The sequence below is a fragment of the Bombus affinis genome, chromosome 1 (assembly GCF_024516045.1).
Source record: "Bombus affinis isolate iyBomAffi1 chromosome 1, iyBomAffi1.2, whole genome shotgun sequence".
Taxonomy (NCBI): domain Eukaryota; kingdom Metazoa; phylum Arthropoda; class Insecta; order Hymenoptera; family Apidae; genus Bombus; species Bombus affinis.
Genome location: NC_066344.1, coordinates 436,700 through 452,548, shown reverse-complemented (window position 1 = coordinate 452,548; position 15,849 = coordinate 436,700). Strand labels below are relative to the sequence as shown.

General features: G+C 43.9%; 1 protein-coding gene and 1 long non-coding RNA gene across 4 annotated transcripts in view; both read left to right on the top strand.

The window, feature by feature from the left end:
- Positions 1–730: 730 nt before the first annotated feature.
- Positions 731–1,754, top strand: LOC126918933 (uncharacterized). Its single transcript, XR_007711482.1, has 4 exons — positions 731–897; positions 1,126–1,169; positions 1,365–1,414; positions 1,614–1,754. It is a non-coding gene; the product is annotated as an uncharacterized LOC126918933 (long non-coding RNA).
- Positions 1,755–10,480: 8,726 nt separating this feature from the next.
- LOC126918905 (ejaculatory bulb-specific protein 3) overlaps positions 10,481–15,849 on the top strand; it is a 142,806-nt gene continuing 137,437 nt past the window's right edge. Inside the window, exons 1-2 of one of the 3 annotated variants that reach the window (XM_050727475.1) lie at positions 10,481–10,649; positions 15,250–15,421. In XM_050727475.1, coding sequence (XP_050583432.1) covers positions 10,644–10,649; positions 15,250–15,421 — 178 coding nt within the window. In that variant the 5' untranslated portion in view covers positions 10,481–10,643. Of the gene's footprint in view, positions 10,650–10,977; positions 11,118–15,249; positions 15,422–15,849 lie in introns of those variants that run through there. The other 2 variants (XM_050727486.1, XM_050727467.1) reach the window with 2 other exon arrangements.

The window sequence follows — 15,849 nt, the reverse complement described above, 5'->3', positions numbered from 1 at the left end:
TTATCGGGAGAAACATAGATACTTTAATTTTAATTGTAGTATTTCTTCTTCACAGTTATATCCAATATATTTATTTAACAATTCCTATTAAAAAGATCGCATATAGATAAGCGTAAAAGATTGTACATACATTGCGGAAGGTGAGTTATCTAATCCGATATTCGGTTTGGAAAATATGTTTAAGTTGATATTGTTTATTTTAATTACAGAATTAGTATATCGCTAGGATATTAGGAAGGCATTTTTACTTAGGTGAGTTGCATCGTTTTTTTCGACTTTGACGACTTGTATAGCTCGTTCACGATGATTCTTTTAACCAGCAAGATCGATGATTGCCACGGTTAAATTTTGTATTTGCTATCTGAAATATATGTCGTGGATATTATTTATATGTAAGCTTGAATAAATCAATATCATTAATATTAACAATATTTCTAGGTTTAAATGCAAATGTACTTGGTTGTTCCGCAGGGTCCAAACCGGGTGAGTACAATTTTTAAATATTACGTTAATTAGCTTTCTCTGCGAGGTGATGTTACGATGAAACTTTTTAACCACCAAGATCTATGAGTGCCGTGATTAGTTATAGTATTTGCTAACTGAAATGTATAAACGACGATATTACTTTACAAAGATAAGAATATTGCTATTATTAAATATAAATCATTTCAGGTTCATAGACCGACAACGCTTGCGGAAGACAATTATAATAAAATGTAAGTATAATGTTTTATTAATTAGATTATCTATTATTAAACTACAAATGATGAGATGCTGAACCACCAAGATCTATGAATGCCATGATTAGTCACAGTATTTGCTAACTGAAATGTATAAATGACAATATTACTTTACAAAGATAAGAATATTGCTATTATTAAATATAAATCATTTCAGGTTCATAGACTGGCAACGCTTGCGGAAGACAATTATAATAAAATGTAAGTATAATGTTTTATTAATTAGATTATCTATTATTAAACTACAAATGATGAGATGCTGAACCACCAAGATCTATGAATGCCATGATTAGTCACAGTATTTGCTAACTGAAATGTATAAATGACGATATTACTTTACAAAGATAAGAATATTATTATTATTATTAAATATAAATCATTTCAGGTTCATAGACTGACAACGCTTGCGGAAGACAATTATAGCAAAATGTAAGTATAATGTTTTGTTAATTGGATTATTTATTATTAAACTACAAATGATGAGATTCTGAACCACCAAGATCTATGAATGCCATGATTAGTCACAGTATTTGCTAACTGATTAATTCGCGCGAAAAAGTAATTGATAGAAAACGAGAAGTACAGTTAATATAGTTTGTGTTTTGTCTTTTTTTTTTTGTATAGACGATTGGGACCCAAGGATGATGCTTGAAAATTAACGCTTCGCAAGAGTGGTAAGGAATTTATTTATCGATGTTCAAAATTAAATGATTTTCGCCTTACATGTCTATGCCGTCGTGATGATTCGATCACCAAGATCTATGAGAGCCATGATTTTGAATTTGCTACTTCTGAACATATCGTATTTGACTTAATTATTGTACTTATATAAAAGAAACAGTAGAAATTATGTATTTTTTATATTTTGCGCAGGTTAATGATTGTAGGAGGACGACGGATACTTTTGGACTGAACCGAGAATACGAAAAAGAATAGCATAATAATATAATAGTACGATATAGCAATTCGATATATGTTTATTTTACATATGCTAATAAAAACATATACGATAAATGCAGCTTTCTTTTTACTTTTTCCTCTTTTAGAATCGTTACACGTAGTAGTAGCAGCAGCTTTGTCGAAACAATTTATCGAAAGCGATATGGTTTCTTTTTCCGAATTATACATTTAGAGAGATCAACTTCTTCGGTACGACGGTGGTCTGCCGCGCAGTGTCGTTTAACGCCAATCGTGACATTTATCTAAATTAAGCGAAATCCAATAACTATTTAAGTTGGGAAATTGCGCATTAGTCGAAAGACAGTTATAACGAAGTGTGCAGAAAGGCGAAGCAGGAGGACATAAACAGTCGATTAAAGACGACAGTATGTATGCACGGTTTTTACGATTGCCGATTTTAGTCGACGCTCGACCGTGAGCATATATTCAGGAGGATTATATTCGGCGGCAGTCGACTCTCGTACCGACGAGGTTAACAAGATTATAATGCACGAGGTCTTTGATAGTTCATTTTTGTCGTTTATTTTTAGTAAGTCACTACGTTTAATTTAAACAGATTAAATGCTGATTTAATTACGGTAACGGTAGTTGTTATTTTAGTATCGTTTTCCAAGGAATAGGTAGTTTTTGAAAAATGATAGCGATACCGACTACGCAAAAGTTCTGTCCGATTTCGATTAAGAAAGATCAATCGAAGCTAGTATTTGTTGGCAATCGTATTTCTTACAAGTATAGACAGTGATAACTAATTTCGGTAACTAACTCGGAAGCAATTCAGCTTAAATAATAAGTAAAAGTTTCGTATCACTTATCGATTCTTTTTTCTCATATTCGCAAAATATAAAGCGTTTCGTTACCGTTGGATCGAAAATAAACGATGCCCTTCTTTCCCAACAGTCGTATAATTTTCACAAAAGGCTGGAATATTTGCGCGAAGAATTTCAATTTCGCGAACCGGCGGTGGCTGCATGTTTAATACTTATTCGATATCGGCTTAATATCACATCGTGGTATTAGCATTTTATTAATGTTGGTCACGAGCGAAACGGTGGCTCTTTGTTGGAAACCTTTGGCAAAGAAAATAGTTTCCCGAGTTTGTACTTAGGTACTAGCGTTCGTGTTTTATTAAAAAGAATCGCCGCTACGTTAATCGGATTCGTTCGCGATTCCTTCAACCATGTTCGATAAGGAAACTCTGCTTTCGTTAACATGTTTCGATGGAACGTGTCGTAGCCCGCGAAGGAATTTAATATTCTGCGTAAGGATTTCAAGAGCGACGTTTGAAACTAACGTTTGTGACACTGAGTATAGGAGTGGCATCGTGGCAGTGCGTTCGTCTTTTAAACTCTCGAAGGTCTTTAGTATAGAGGAATGTTCTCGAGTCGTGGATCAATGGAACTCTATTTTCCACGCGTTAGGCGTACCAGGACCATTTCTATTATCCTTCAATCCCGTAATAGGCAGATTCAGCTATGGGATCGCGTAGTGGCAAGGCTGAAAAGTTGGAAGAGAAGCGTCTGGCGTTTCTTTTTTCCCTTTCGCCCCTGAGGAGAGAGTTTAACGAGACACCACTTTTCATAATTCGAGGAACGAACTCTATCGTTTTTTCCGGCGAGGAGCGCGCGCGAGCCTCGATCGATTTTCTTAACCGTCTTTTCTCCCGTGCCTCGAAGCTGCTCTCGGCCGCAAAAGAAAGAAAATAAGGCTGCAATGACAGAAGGTTTCACGGTGGGGCAGACACCGCTGCCTGGCTGCCACCAGCACTTCCAACCTTCTACCCTATAGCCAAAGAGTATCCGGACTGTGAGAAGGACGAGGACGGACGGATGGCAGGTCGGCGTGCGAAAAGAGGATGGAACAGCGAGATGACGAAAAGAGCCAGGGAGCAGGGAGAGAGAACGACGGAGAGACATAGCGATAGAAAGAGAGAGAGAGAGAGAGAGAGAGAGACAGACAGACAGACAGACAGAGAAAAAGAAAAGAAGCGCGAAGAGAGGAGAAATGGGTGGAAGGGACGAGAGAGGAGGACGGACGAAGATGTAAGTAGGTGGAGTGGTGACAAAAACTGAGAGGGAGAATCGGGAAGGGGACAAGAATCGGAGGAAGGAAGAAGGAATGGAAAAAAGGGAGAAAAGGATGGAGAGGTTAGGCGGTGTTCTGGTAGACGAGGAAAAAAGAAAAGAATCATGAATAATGCAAGAGTGAAAGCCGGTTGAAACAATTGCTGGGCGTCGCCCTACTCCTGAAATTACATCATCAGATTTTCCGCGAAATTAAAACATTATATATTCCACGGTCTCAGGGTTCTCTCGCTATGGCCACTCGTCTTCTTCTCTTGGACGTTACGCTTCCCAAAGTGGTTCCGCTATGACGTGGACGGACAAAAATCGTCAAATCGTACATAGACCGCGATAATACGCTACTCTCGCCTTATTCTCATCGATTTTCTTCTCCTTTAATCGTTTATTTCGGTATCTCGTATTAACGCGCAAAAGATCGAGGTAATCGCGGTAACCGGAGACTAAAAAGACCTTTGAATCGGAACGTTTAACGCTCATCGTTAGGAATTCGAATACGATGATCTTTAGCGTAATCGAGAGCAACTGGACGCTTAGGAGAAATTATACATAATTATAGGCGTAAACTCGTGTTCCTTAGCTGCAAAGTTCCAAGGTTCTAGGCTCGCGTTATGCGTTATACGTTTCGCGGAATGCAATTTACCAAGGAATTCTAAGTAAGTTAAAGATAAGGATTCTGCCGTAAGTAGCATTATGCTGGATGTTCGTACCGCGAGCCCGAAAACTTTCCGCAAATATTAAACGATTCACGGCCGGAGGTGTGTTAGAAAGTTTCGCAGCTACGTGGCTCGATTTCTGGCTGTTTATCGTTCTCGCACGCTTAAACGCATCTTTAATTCTTTGCGATTTCAAAATAATCGCTTCGAACTTTAAACGTTTCCAGCCTTGACATTCGATGCACCGTTGGACCGGTTTCGCTTGGGAACGAGCTTCGCAAATTCACCATGTTAAAACGTCGAATACGAGGTTTTTATTTAAACTTGGGACTGCGGATAGCGAGAAAAAGCGCCACGAGAAATCCATATAAATCTACCAACCGGCGATTCGTCGCCCGCGTCTTTTCTTCGCTAGTTCGAAAGCTTACTTACTTACCGCGACTTACTTATTTCGACGAAAAACAACGATCGCCGTAAAACTCCTGAACGAATTTCGAACCTGATCGATTATCTCGTTGTACGGTGCATCAAGATTCTGTGAATTATGTGTTTACAGTCGACTGATCTTTATCGGGCTACTAATATTTATGCGCGAGATAAAACGCTGCTTATTAATGCAAACAAGTTATTAAAATATCGCGTGATTCCGTTTTATTTGATGACGTATTTTCTTCGAATTTATGCGTTATTTTTCTAGCCAGAAAATCTAGATCGATGGAAAAGCGAGAGATCGTTTCCGAGTAATTCGAACGTCGACTATATCGCTGGCATGTTAACAGAGGGTAAGAGTAAAAAAAATATGATTTACGAGCTATCGAATCTTGCGGTGATTCCGAAACGTTTACGACGAGCAAACGTTCACAGATTTATGGACCGATTGGCCAGAATTATTATCCGTAATTTGATAGAAATACAACGACGTTCACGGGGCAAACGCTGATCGATTGTTTATAATTAATGGAGCATTTGACTAATCTCTCTAATCGCGCTATTACGATTATTGGCGCGGTGTGCGTATCAGGGCAGAACCAGCGGTTGGCTTTATCAACCGACTAAATATTACAATGATAAATCCGTGTGCCTACTTTACCGCGGCGCGCTCTTAACTTTACTACGAATGGATAGTTTACACAGATTCGAGTAATTTACTTCGCGCGGTGTTAATAATACGCCATGTAAATAACAACGGAAACGATTTTGCGTACACGCAAATATACGTATAAAATAAAATACGATCGAGGCAACGCGGATACGTGGATCGTTGAGAAATAGAAAATTTCATTTACACGGTCGACTTTGCGATTTCGAAAAGCGCTACGGGATGCGCATCGATGGGACTGGGCCTATACGTACGAATATCACCAAGCGGAATACACGAAAATATCGATGGAGATTGATCGAATATCGACGCTGCATTAGGGAACGTGGGCGAGAAAAAGGGCGCCATTACCTCGCTAAACGCTACATCGAACGTCAACGTCGTCCGTCGATGTACCGGCGAAAAATAAACTAAAATCGAACGAGACGTTTATCCCTAGCTTATACGTCACGCGCAAATCCGTATCGATATTATTTCGCCAGTTTTTTTCATTTTACTTTTATTGGAAAGCGGTCTATCGCGCGCGAGGTCCATTTATTTGCAAATTATGGCCGCTAATCTGGCGCTAAAGGCAAGCGAGCAAAGTTTTCTAGATGGTCATGTCGAAGAGCGCGACGGTGCGCGCGCTTCTACACCCGACTCACACCGACGCGCTCCACCGAATCTCTGTTCCACTCTATGACCCTTGCCCGGTACCTCAATGGTGTTGATTGCTTATCTGAATATGCATAATCGTGGCGATAATGACAGCGCTCGGCCAAACTTCGGATGCGTCGCGCATATGTAACTAGAGAGCAATTCCCTTATGCCGTATCCACCGGATCTGATCGTGAACAATGAAACGGTTCCGGTACCGTTGCCGGCTGTTACGGGCCGTTTAATCGTTTCGAGTTTAATCGTTTCCAATTTTCTCCGATTTTCCTTTTCCTTCTACGTACGAACGCTCGTATCGCGTTTGTTTCTCGCTACTTTTGCTTCTTTAAGTAACACGAACTTCGTTTCTTATCGAGAGTTGGCAGACACTCGAGAACCGAATCGAAGGACAAGTTGAAATTACAAATTCGACAGTTTGCCGGTGCTGCGTTTCGAGTTCGAGCGGTCTCGAACGTCTCCAAGCGCGTCCGATTCGGAAAAACTGACCGGACTATCTGGCTATCTCGCGTGGGTTGCGTGGGTAAAGGGACGAACCCGAGAACGTCGATAACCTTGTTTTCGGTGGTTCGCCGAATTTCACATCGACCATCGAGTCTCACGGTTTCTCAGTTTTACGATATCGCTCTTGAGAAACTAGAGAACGCTCGAACGTTCCCTCTGTTTCTCGAACCCTCTGCTCCTTCACCGAAGATAACGCGAATTTTCCAACCGAGAGACGCGTTATTTCAAGAGACGCGTAGCGAGTCAAGTTCGCGTTACGAGATTAGTTTTGCCGCGAATGGGTACGTCCGGCGGTTTTGAAAGAACGTCTCGAGGCTAAGGTAGGCGTGGCAAAGAACGAGTGGACAAACGACAGACGCAAAGAGTATCGAACGAGACGAGCAAAATAGCGGTACGAGTCGCTACGCTGGTTTTCCATAGAAACGTTTTCCATTGAAATATCTAGGAGAATGAAATGCGCTTATTTTGCTTCGTAGTCCTTTGATTCGTTTAAGCTTGTTTCATGTTCCCTATATAAAAAAAAAAAAAAAAAAAAAAAAAGAAAAGAAAAGAAAAGAAAAAAAAGAACTTTGCCAGTTTAAGACTCAAAGTATAAGCTAGCCTTGCAAGGATTCCAAGTTTCAAACGAAGTTCTTACTTTAATTTCGTGGCGGAGACCTACGACGTCGAGATTCTCGATTTCGAATTTAGAAGAATCTCGTTCGCAGCGAAATTCTTATAGCCACGGCGTAAGATGTAATGTCAAGGTCGGAAAAAGAATATTACCGGTTACGAGTTAGGGATTCTCGTTTGGGACTTTCGGTAGATTTCTCGTCTATAAGTTGCAGTCGCCAGTGATTTAATACGATAGGGAAAAAAAAGTTTCCTTTCTTCTCGTCCGTGTTATCTCAAGCGAGATAAAATCGTAGGAATCTTTGGACGTTGATCGGTCAACGGAGTTGCACGGCCAACTTTCCTAATTTTGACGAGAATATCTCAAACGTAACGCGATCGTAAATCCGTTACGGTAGTAATTTAAATTCCTTTATCTCCGCTGCTTTGACACGATGTGTTCGTTGCGAAGAGATTAAAAGTTTGTCCGAGTAATTTCGATGAAATCTCGCGGGGCAGGCGGCGTCGTCCAACGTCTCGGCTGCCTGGAACAGCGGTTGCCGGTGCACGCGCGTCCATAAATTCTGCAAAATAGTTCGTGTAAATAAGGTTACAGGGTAGAAAAGGAGCAGCATCGTTTAAATACTCGAATTACCTTGTTCCGTTAGTAGTAGAGTACGAGTGCTCGTCTCTTCTTCTCTCGCCGATTGGACAATTCGATCGAGAAGCGTTTCGGGCAAAATTTGCCCCGATAAAACGATAAACTATACAAAATGTCGAATAATTTGGAACGATTTAAATTCGAACTCTCGTACGTACGAAATTACGTTCTTCGAATCTTCGAACGCAGTGTCCACGCGGAAAGTTCCGCAGCGGTGATTAATAGCGATTAGCATAGATCAGCAGAGGACGATTGGCAGCGTCAATTACCCGATTTCGCGTTCATCGATAATGTCCGTTGTCCGTAAATTATTTACGCGGTGACGGCGTAATTAAAGGGCAATCGCGTAATTGCAGACGCGAAATGAAACGATCGATCGACAAAAATCTTATCACCGAGACATTTCTGCGTTTACGGACGATCGAACGGTCGGATTTCCGATGGAAACCGTTCGAATCGGGCATCCTCGCGAATCAACTTCTAACACATCGAAAACGAACGAGGTCCGAACGCGCAGCACCGTCGCGATTTTCCATCGAATATTCCACGTACAAATTCAAAGCGGCGTAAAATCGAACGATCTTAACAACGTAATCGCGTGTGTGTAAGCGAAATATAAAAACAAACGCGGCAAGATGACAAATGTCGAACGTTTTTTGCATCTCATGTTCGTTCGACGTTTCTGCGTCAGCCGAAGAGAGATTGTCTTTTTTACGTCGGCAATTTTCTGACCTTTGGACCAACGCTGAACGTTGAACGCTGTTCGTTCTACGCGAATACGCGACGTTCAATTTGCGAAAATTGCGCATCTTTGATTCGAGAAAGTACGAAATGGAAGAGAACTGGTCCGAATATTTAAGAGGTAGACGTAGAGCGTATCGGAGTATTTCTAGCGATATTTATCGAGTAAGAAAACCGAACGAATCGACTACCAGCCTTATGTACGATGGATAACTGGCGGTAACGAGCGAGATAATTTTTCAAAGTGTTTGTCGCAGAAACGAATTAAACGCCAAGGACGCCAGGATTCGCTAAACGCGCGTGAAACGAACGCGGCAGTTCTTCGACCCCGTTAACCATGTTTTACCTTTTATTCGGTTTTAATCGAAATTAAATTACTCTTCGACTCGGCCGTAACGCGATTAACATAGCGCATACCTTTTATTTCCTTGTATTCGAAATACAGGCGAGCGTATCGATCTCACAGTTATGGTACTACGGAGCAAAACGAATTTGCAGCGACTACTTGATTTAATTAGGTCGCTGGAATATTAGAAAATGTATCTTGTTAATGGCACTCGGCGCCCTTTGTAACTGTCCTGGCAAGCGTTATAACGATCTTGCCGAATTAAATGCTTCGAGATCAAACATTTTCACGTAAACGAGCGAACAAGCGCGTTTTCTTTACGCGTAAAGGCCAGGCCTCGGTCGGATTACTTTGGCGCTTACTTTACAGCTTCGTATCGTCGAAGCGAACGAATCGCATCGACAAATAGCCATTCGCCAGAAATTCTTAGAAATAACCTAAACGACGAATCCTCGTATACCGCCGATTCTCGCATATAACATTGAAATTCTTTTACCTTACTTCGTTGCTTCGCTACGCGATTACTTGCTTCGTCGATCGACGCGTTTCGAATCTTTTCTAATATCCGATTCCCGTATCTATACCTATGAGTTCTATGGCGAATTCACCGTGGCAAACCGTTACACGTAATTACAAGAACATAGACAGGACGAGATAGATAGACGAACGTATTTTCTCCGATAACGATATGGTTGTCGGAACTCGAGGCACACGCCGCAGTTTCATTCGTTCGTTTACGATATTTGGTAATAAAATTATACAACGAACCGATTATCCGAAAAATTTGAAGCTTCGATGGATAATCGAGGAGACGGTTTACCGATATTCCTACGCTGAATCGCGAAACATTGGAAAAGGATCGCGATTCGTCCTCCGGCTGACAACGTTCGCGTAAACACATCGAATTATCCATTTCTTTCGTCATTTCGCGAAAAAGCTTCGGAAAAAGTGGTTCGAAGAAATCACGACCAACGTAAGCGTTTACCTACGTAAGCGTACGTACGTATTCGTCCAACTTGTAGCGATCATTGTTATTAGCATCGTTCGTGGCTACGATGTTTGCTCGCGCATTATTATCAGTCGCGTAATACGATGTTTCCTTTGCACCTTTCGCGAGAACCGTATATTTGGCGGTCGGATAATTCACGTCCGTCCAGACCAGACGCGTCTCGCGTATCCTTGATCCAACGTTTTTTCCTTCTCGATGTTTACGATATCCGACATATTCTCGCGAAAAACACGGAACATTATTTTTCTGGTAAAAAATCATCACGCAACAGAGCTACTTATCCATTAACGGGCACGTGTCGTCGCAATTCTCAGAAGGTGTGGACTGCGTTTACCTTTCGTTTCGTCCCGTCCCGTTCCCTTCCATGCCGGCCGTTCTGTCGCGTCGTTCCGCCGTTCCTCGTCTCGTCCGAGTCCACGCGACCCTCCGCGGAAGCTGAAGCAGGACAGTCGCCGGCTACGCCACCGGACGCGCGAGAAAGACGAGTAGAACCGATCCGACGAATTCGGAGGCTGGGCAAACGGCCGGGTATAAAACACTTGATCGACGTCGAAGCCAGCATCAGTCACGCTTAACTTCGCTTTCCTGCACCACACGAGCTGCAAACATGAAGGTAAGCGACGCTTTTTCCTTTTCTCCTCCCCCCCCCCCCCCCCTCCCCAATTTCCTCTTCTATCAGCTTTTCCATATCTTTCTCTCCTTTTCGCTTTTCCTTCGGTTTTTGCATCGGACCCTGCGCTTTGTACCACGGCTTTCTCCGATCTCTGTGCCACTCGATCGACCTTTGCTTCTCTCGCTGCAAGTCCACTCGTTCTCGCGACATATTCTCACGTTCCTTGCGTAATCTTCGCGTAAGTTTAAAAGTCAAATCATCGGTCGGAGAACAGAGGTCGCGGAAAATATACGTATAACCTATTTATGCGCGACCACGTAATTCGAATACCTCGGAGGATCGTTTAACACCAGGAGCGATTCAACGCCACATAGCTTAACTTAACTCTTTCGCCACTTAATTGCGACGCTTGCGTCCGCTCGAGTTATCACAACGGAAGAAGATTATCTCAAGATGAACGCGCTACAGGTACGTTTAATCCGAGAGAACGCGTTTGCTTAAATTCGGAACACGCGCCACAGCGAACCTGCCCTCCGTTTGTTTTGGACAAAAATTCATAAGCGGTACCGAATATTTTCTACTCAGCGTCCAAGGCCCGTCGGGACGACTATCGTTCGCGCGCAACGCTTTCTACCGAAATTTTAACTCGAGCGATCGAAAACGGTCGAACGTTAACGAAACGAACCGTCTCGTTAAATTGGTCGGAGCATCGAGCGACGAATACATTGGGATACGGCGGACGTTGCGAAATCGCTTATACTCTCTCGTCGATTCAAAAGTAATTCGACGTTCGAACAGATCAGCTGTGAACAGCGTCGATGAAAATTTGCCGAACGTATCTCTGGTTCGCAGCGTTCGTTCCGCTTTGGAACGGAATAACGGTGGAACAACGTTCCGGTTCGGTCGTACGAAATTAACCGAGAACACGGCCGGTCTTTTTCAACCGGCAAAGATTTTATTTCGTCGACCGTTCTAGCTTGACCAGCGCAGCCAAGCCTTGGTTCGTTCGCCGGCCATGGCTTTTTATTTGCTTCGTTCTTCGCGAAGTTTGCTCAAACATCGACGCGTTACTCTCCGTTCCATAGATCGGATCGCGGCCCAGTGAAAAAATGCCCGTTGACATTCGTCTAAATCGGATCATCGTTTCGCCGGAATGCTTTAATCCGGGCAAAGCCGCGCCTTTCTATTCACCCTCGTCGATCGATCTTTCTAATCCTCTTCGACGAATAGATAGGAAAATCGCACTTTCAATTTCAATTTCTCCGCCGATTCATCGATGAAAATCGGATTGGAGGTGTCGCGAGACAGCCATCTTTTCCAACCGATACGAGAAAGAATAGGAAAATTTCAAAAACATGTCTGCGGTAACCGCTACGGGCACGATCAACCAGCGCGATAAGAAACTGGATTCGAGCTGGTGGAACGCGATTCGCCCGCCATTTTCGTTCTATCGCCGTTCGTTCGATCTTCGATGCTCGTCGTTTTAATCTACGTCTAATTAGAGGACTTTACGCGCAGCTCGTTAATCGACAGGAATTAACGCGCGTCGTTTCATCGGATATACGATTTCGTCGCTTTGACGGCGTGTCGCTCGCATCGGCGTTTTAATCAACCACGAGGTTAATCGTGCGACTATTTAAAAATCACCGATTAGTTCGGGATAGATTCAGCGACGGTATCCGGTCATCGTGATTCGGCGGTATCGCGCGAAACAGCATATTTGCGTTCGTTATGGTCGGATCGACGTATCGTTGCTGGAGATTTCGTAGAATTTAATTTGCAAACGACGAATATCGTTTAACGTTTTGACAATTTCACTCGTCCGATTACCTTCTACGATCCATTTACATTTATCGATTTATCGTTGTCAAAAGTTATCCGCGTCCGATTGCCAAGCACGGAGTACGGTTTCTGTCGCAGTTGGTAACAAAATTTTCTTCATCGAACGGCAGTCCACTGTCCACGAAAAACGAGCAAAGAACCGAAGTGAAATTTATTCGTGAGAGTGAAAGGCGTTAGGAAGCATTCCTCGATGGTGCGATTGCGTCATGGGATTTGTGTACTTACGTGTTCCGCTTACGTTATGATAACGACGACGACGACGACGACACGGCGCGACGTTGACACCAATTCCATAATTATCGACGTTACGTTGTTTAGAGAGCGGTGCTCGGCGTACGAGCATTCGCAATCGCGTCTCCGACTATTTTAGTCGAGCGACAGGACTCGCTCTATTCCTTTTCCTCTTTGTCGTACAAGCAGGTTTTTACCAAAACCTTCGTAAGGATAAAACGATCGACGAAAGCGGTCGGAATGAAAAATAGTTGCATCGTCGATGCTTTCTTTTCGTGAAAAAGCCGAATTGGGTAATTCTTTTAACCGGTGCTTTTAATCTTGCCGCTATGTCTGGAAAATTTAGCGGCACGAGAAGAATCCTTCTTTCGCGATAAAAGTCCTTCGACGATAATGGCGTAAAATGTACTCGCAGGAGCGTATTTAACGTACCGAAAGATCGTAACCGTGTGACCAGTCGTCGACTACGATTTCGTTGACTAACCAAGGTTTGATTTAACCATCCTTGTCCTTGACACCGTTACGACTACGTTACGCGCGAATTATAATTTCCGTGGATTAAAGTTCGGTCCCGACCACGGTGCATTCGCGCTGTATCCTTCGTCTTTCCTCATCTCCTTCACCTTGGCCCGTTTCGAAGACGACGGATCGGTTAGCCGTAAGAAATTGACGAGCGAAATCCGGTCTGTGCAAACACGCCGCTATACGCGTCTTTACGAGCCTCTCGAGTCAGCGAAAGTACGAAAGACGAACGTTTCGTACAGACTGGGTTACGAAACGGCGAGTTTCCTCTTTGTCGGCGATTACTCGTTACAAGCATCGGCAAGCATATTTAGCAAGAAGCGAGATTTCAACGTTGCCGAACGAAATCCGCGTGTCCGACGATTAACGAAAATTTAACGAACGACGAAAATTCTTCGGCCAAGTTGTAGCGTAACGTGGATTTTGCAAACGATCCGAGTTATCTTCGAAACAGCTTTGCTCGGCCGAAGAATTTAGCTCCGGTGCATGCGTAGGTATGGAAACGATTGCGCAGGATTTATGGAAAATCGTAAGTCGGAACGGGCAAGGACGACTCGTTGTCGTCCGGTTGGCAGCTATAACGGCACGGCACGGCCGGTTGTGCGCGTTATTCGTGCATCTGGAGCGTAGAAAGCGAGATGCTCGATCAGCGCTCGTGTCGCCTGCGATCCGTTTAACCGTGAATCGTCGTTGCGTAATCCGGTCTCGCGTTGGGTCAAGCGCGCTAAGAACAAGCGGAGATCGCCACGGCTAGGCAGCGATTGTCAGCCGAGTCTAGATTTCGCGTTGTACTTTGACCCCATTTGCCTCGGGTATACTTAACCCCGTACCGAGCAAATTTCCGTCAAGCGTGGATCGAAGCCGGGTTAAATCTAGATCGGATCTCGGTTAGATCGATGGAATATTAAATTTCGGCATTGTCAAGGTAACCGGGAAACAGCAAGCCAGATTTCGTATCGGCTGCGTCGCTTCCGAGATCCACTTAGCTAGGATCGCGTTACTAGTCGCGTCCTATTCACCGTCCACGATCAGATTCGACCTTTCGTCCGACTTATTCGGCTAACCTCGCTCGCTTATCGTCGATCCAACCGTGAAAACGCACGCGTTGGATCGCAGTTTGTTTACACAGCGCGTCGCGACGAACCTTCTCTTTAACTCTTTCCATTTTGTCACGCGCAGGCGTAAGTACGGATTTTTGAAAGAGCCGAACCGGTTCCCGTTGCACGCGAACCAGTTGCCTCTGTTTCTCTCTCTCCCTCTCTCTTTTGCTTTTCGTGCCGCGAATAAAAGACGTTTTGTCGCTGCAAGCGACAAACTCGACGCAGCTAAATTATCCCGTCTCTAGGCCGATCTCGGTATACGTATCTCTTTGGCCTAAGTACGTTCGATCTCCAACTTTTTACGCATCTACGTTTCAACGTCCAAGTTGAAGCTTACGATGCAGATTTCGAACGAGCTCGTACGACGCTCCGATAATAAACTTTACGAGCGTTTCTAATCCGAGAGGTAGCGCGGGCCGACTTCTCGATCAAAGTTCGAACGGGTTGTATTTAAAAGTCGTTGGACGTCAGCGAATCGCGTAATCTGTTTTGACGCGATAGTTAGCCGACAAGTTTTAGCTTCTCGACAAAGTAGCGGGAAAGTTTCGAGAACGTAACAACAGGCTACGAAGTAAAATATCGTTGAAACGTATCACAGCCAACTAGCTGCATCGGATCGTCGTCGGGTGTACAACGTCGGTGTAACTGGCAAAAGTCTCGAGAACGACGTAATCCCCCGATGCTCTCGATACCCATCGCAGTGTCGCACGATAACGGTTTTTCAAAGTCGGTGGAGTTTTTGTTATTAGGCCGTTAGCTTTAGCCGCGAGAAAATACGAAGGATGATGGGGAGGAAAATGGGCGGTGAAGGGTTGGTGCTTGGTATCACGGTGTTACGTCGCTTTATCACGTAGAATGCCACTTTATAAAAGACTCGCGCTTTTCTGTCCGGCTTTCGTATGCAGGTCGCGCTTGTTTTCCTGGCCATGTTGGTCTGCACCATGGCAGACAAGTACACCACGAAATACGACAACATCGACTTGGATTCGATCCTCAACAGCGATCGTCTACTCAACAACTACGTAAACTGTCTGCTGGACGCCGGAAATTGTACACCCGACGGCAAGGAGCTTAAAAGTGAGTCGACCTTAAACTTTAACTTTAACTTTTGACGCCAACACCTACACCCGTCCTCCGTGTCGCCCTCGTTCGTCTCCAATTACATCGGCCGATCGGCCCACCGTCCTACGAGCGAAACAACCGTTTCCTCGGGTTCTTCCTTTCGAATCGGAGAAGGTCGGGCGGCGATTAAGCCGCGCAGAGAGTTATCTCTCGTTTTTAATTTTGTCGGAAACTATAAACGAGGTGGATATAGTTGCACGATGATGGAACGATACCGGCACCGATCCCATACGTCAATGTCGTCGATGACAGACACAAACTATAGGCATGAACACGAAATACGTGGAACTGGCAGTGAAATAACGGAGAATTCGGGAATAAGAGGAAGCAGGGATCGGTACGAGAAGGAAGTAAAGGAAGGACGAACGAAAAGGAAGATTTTC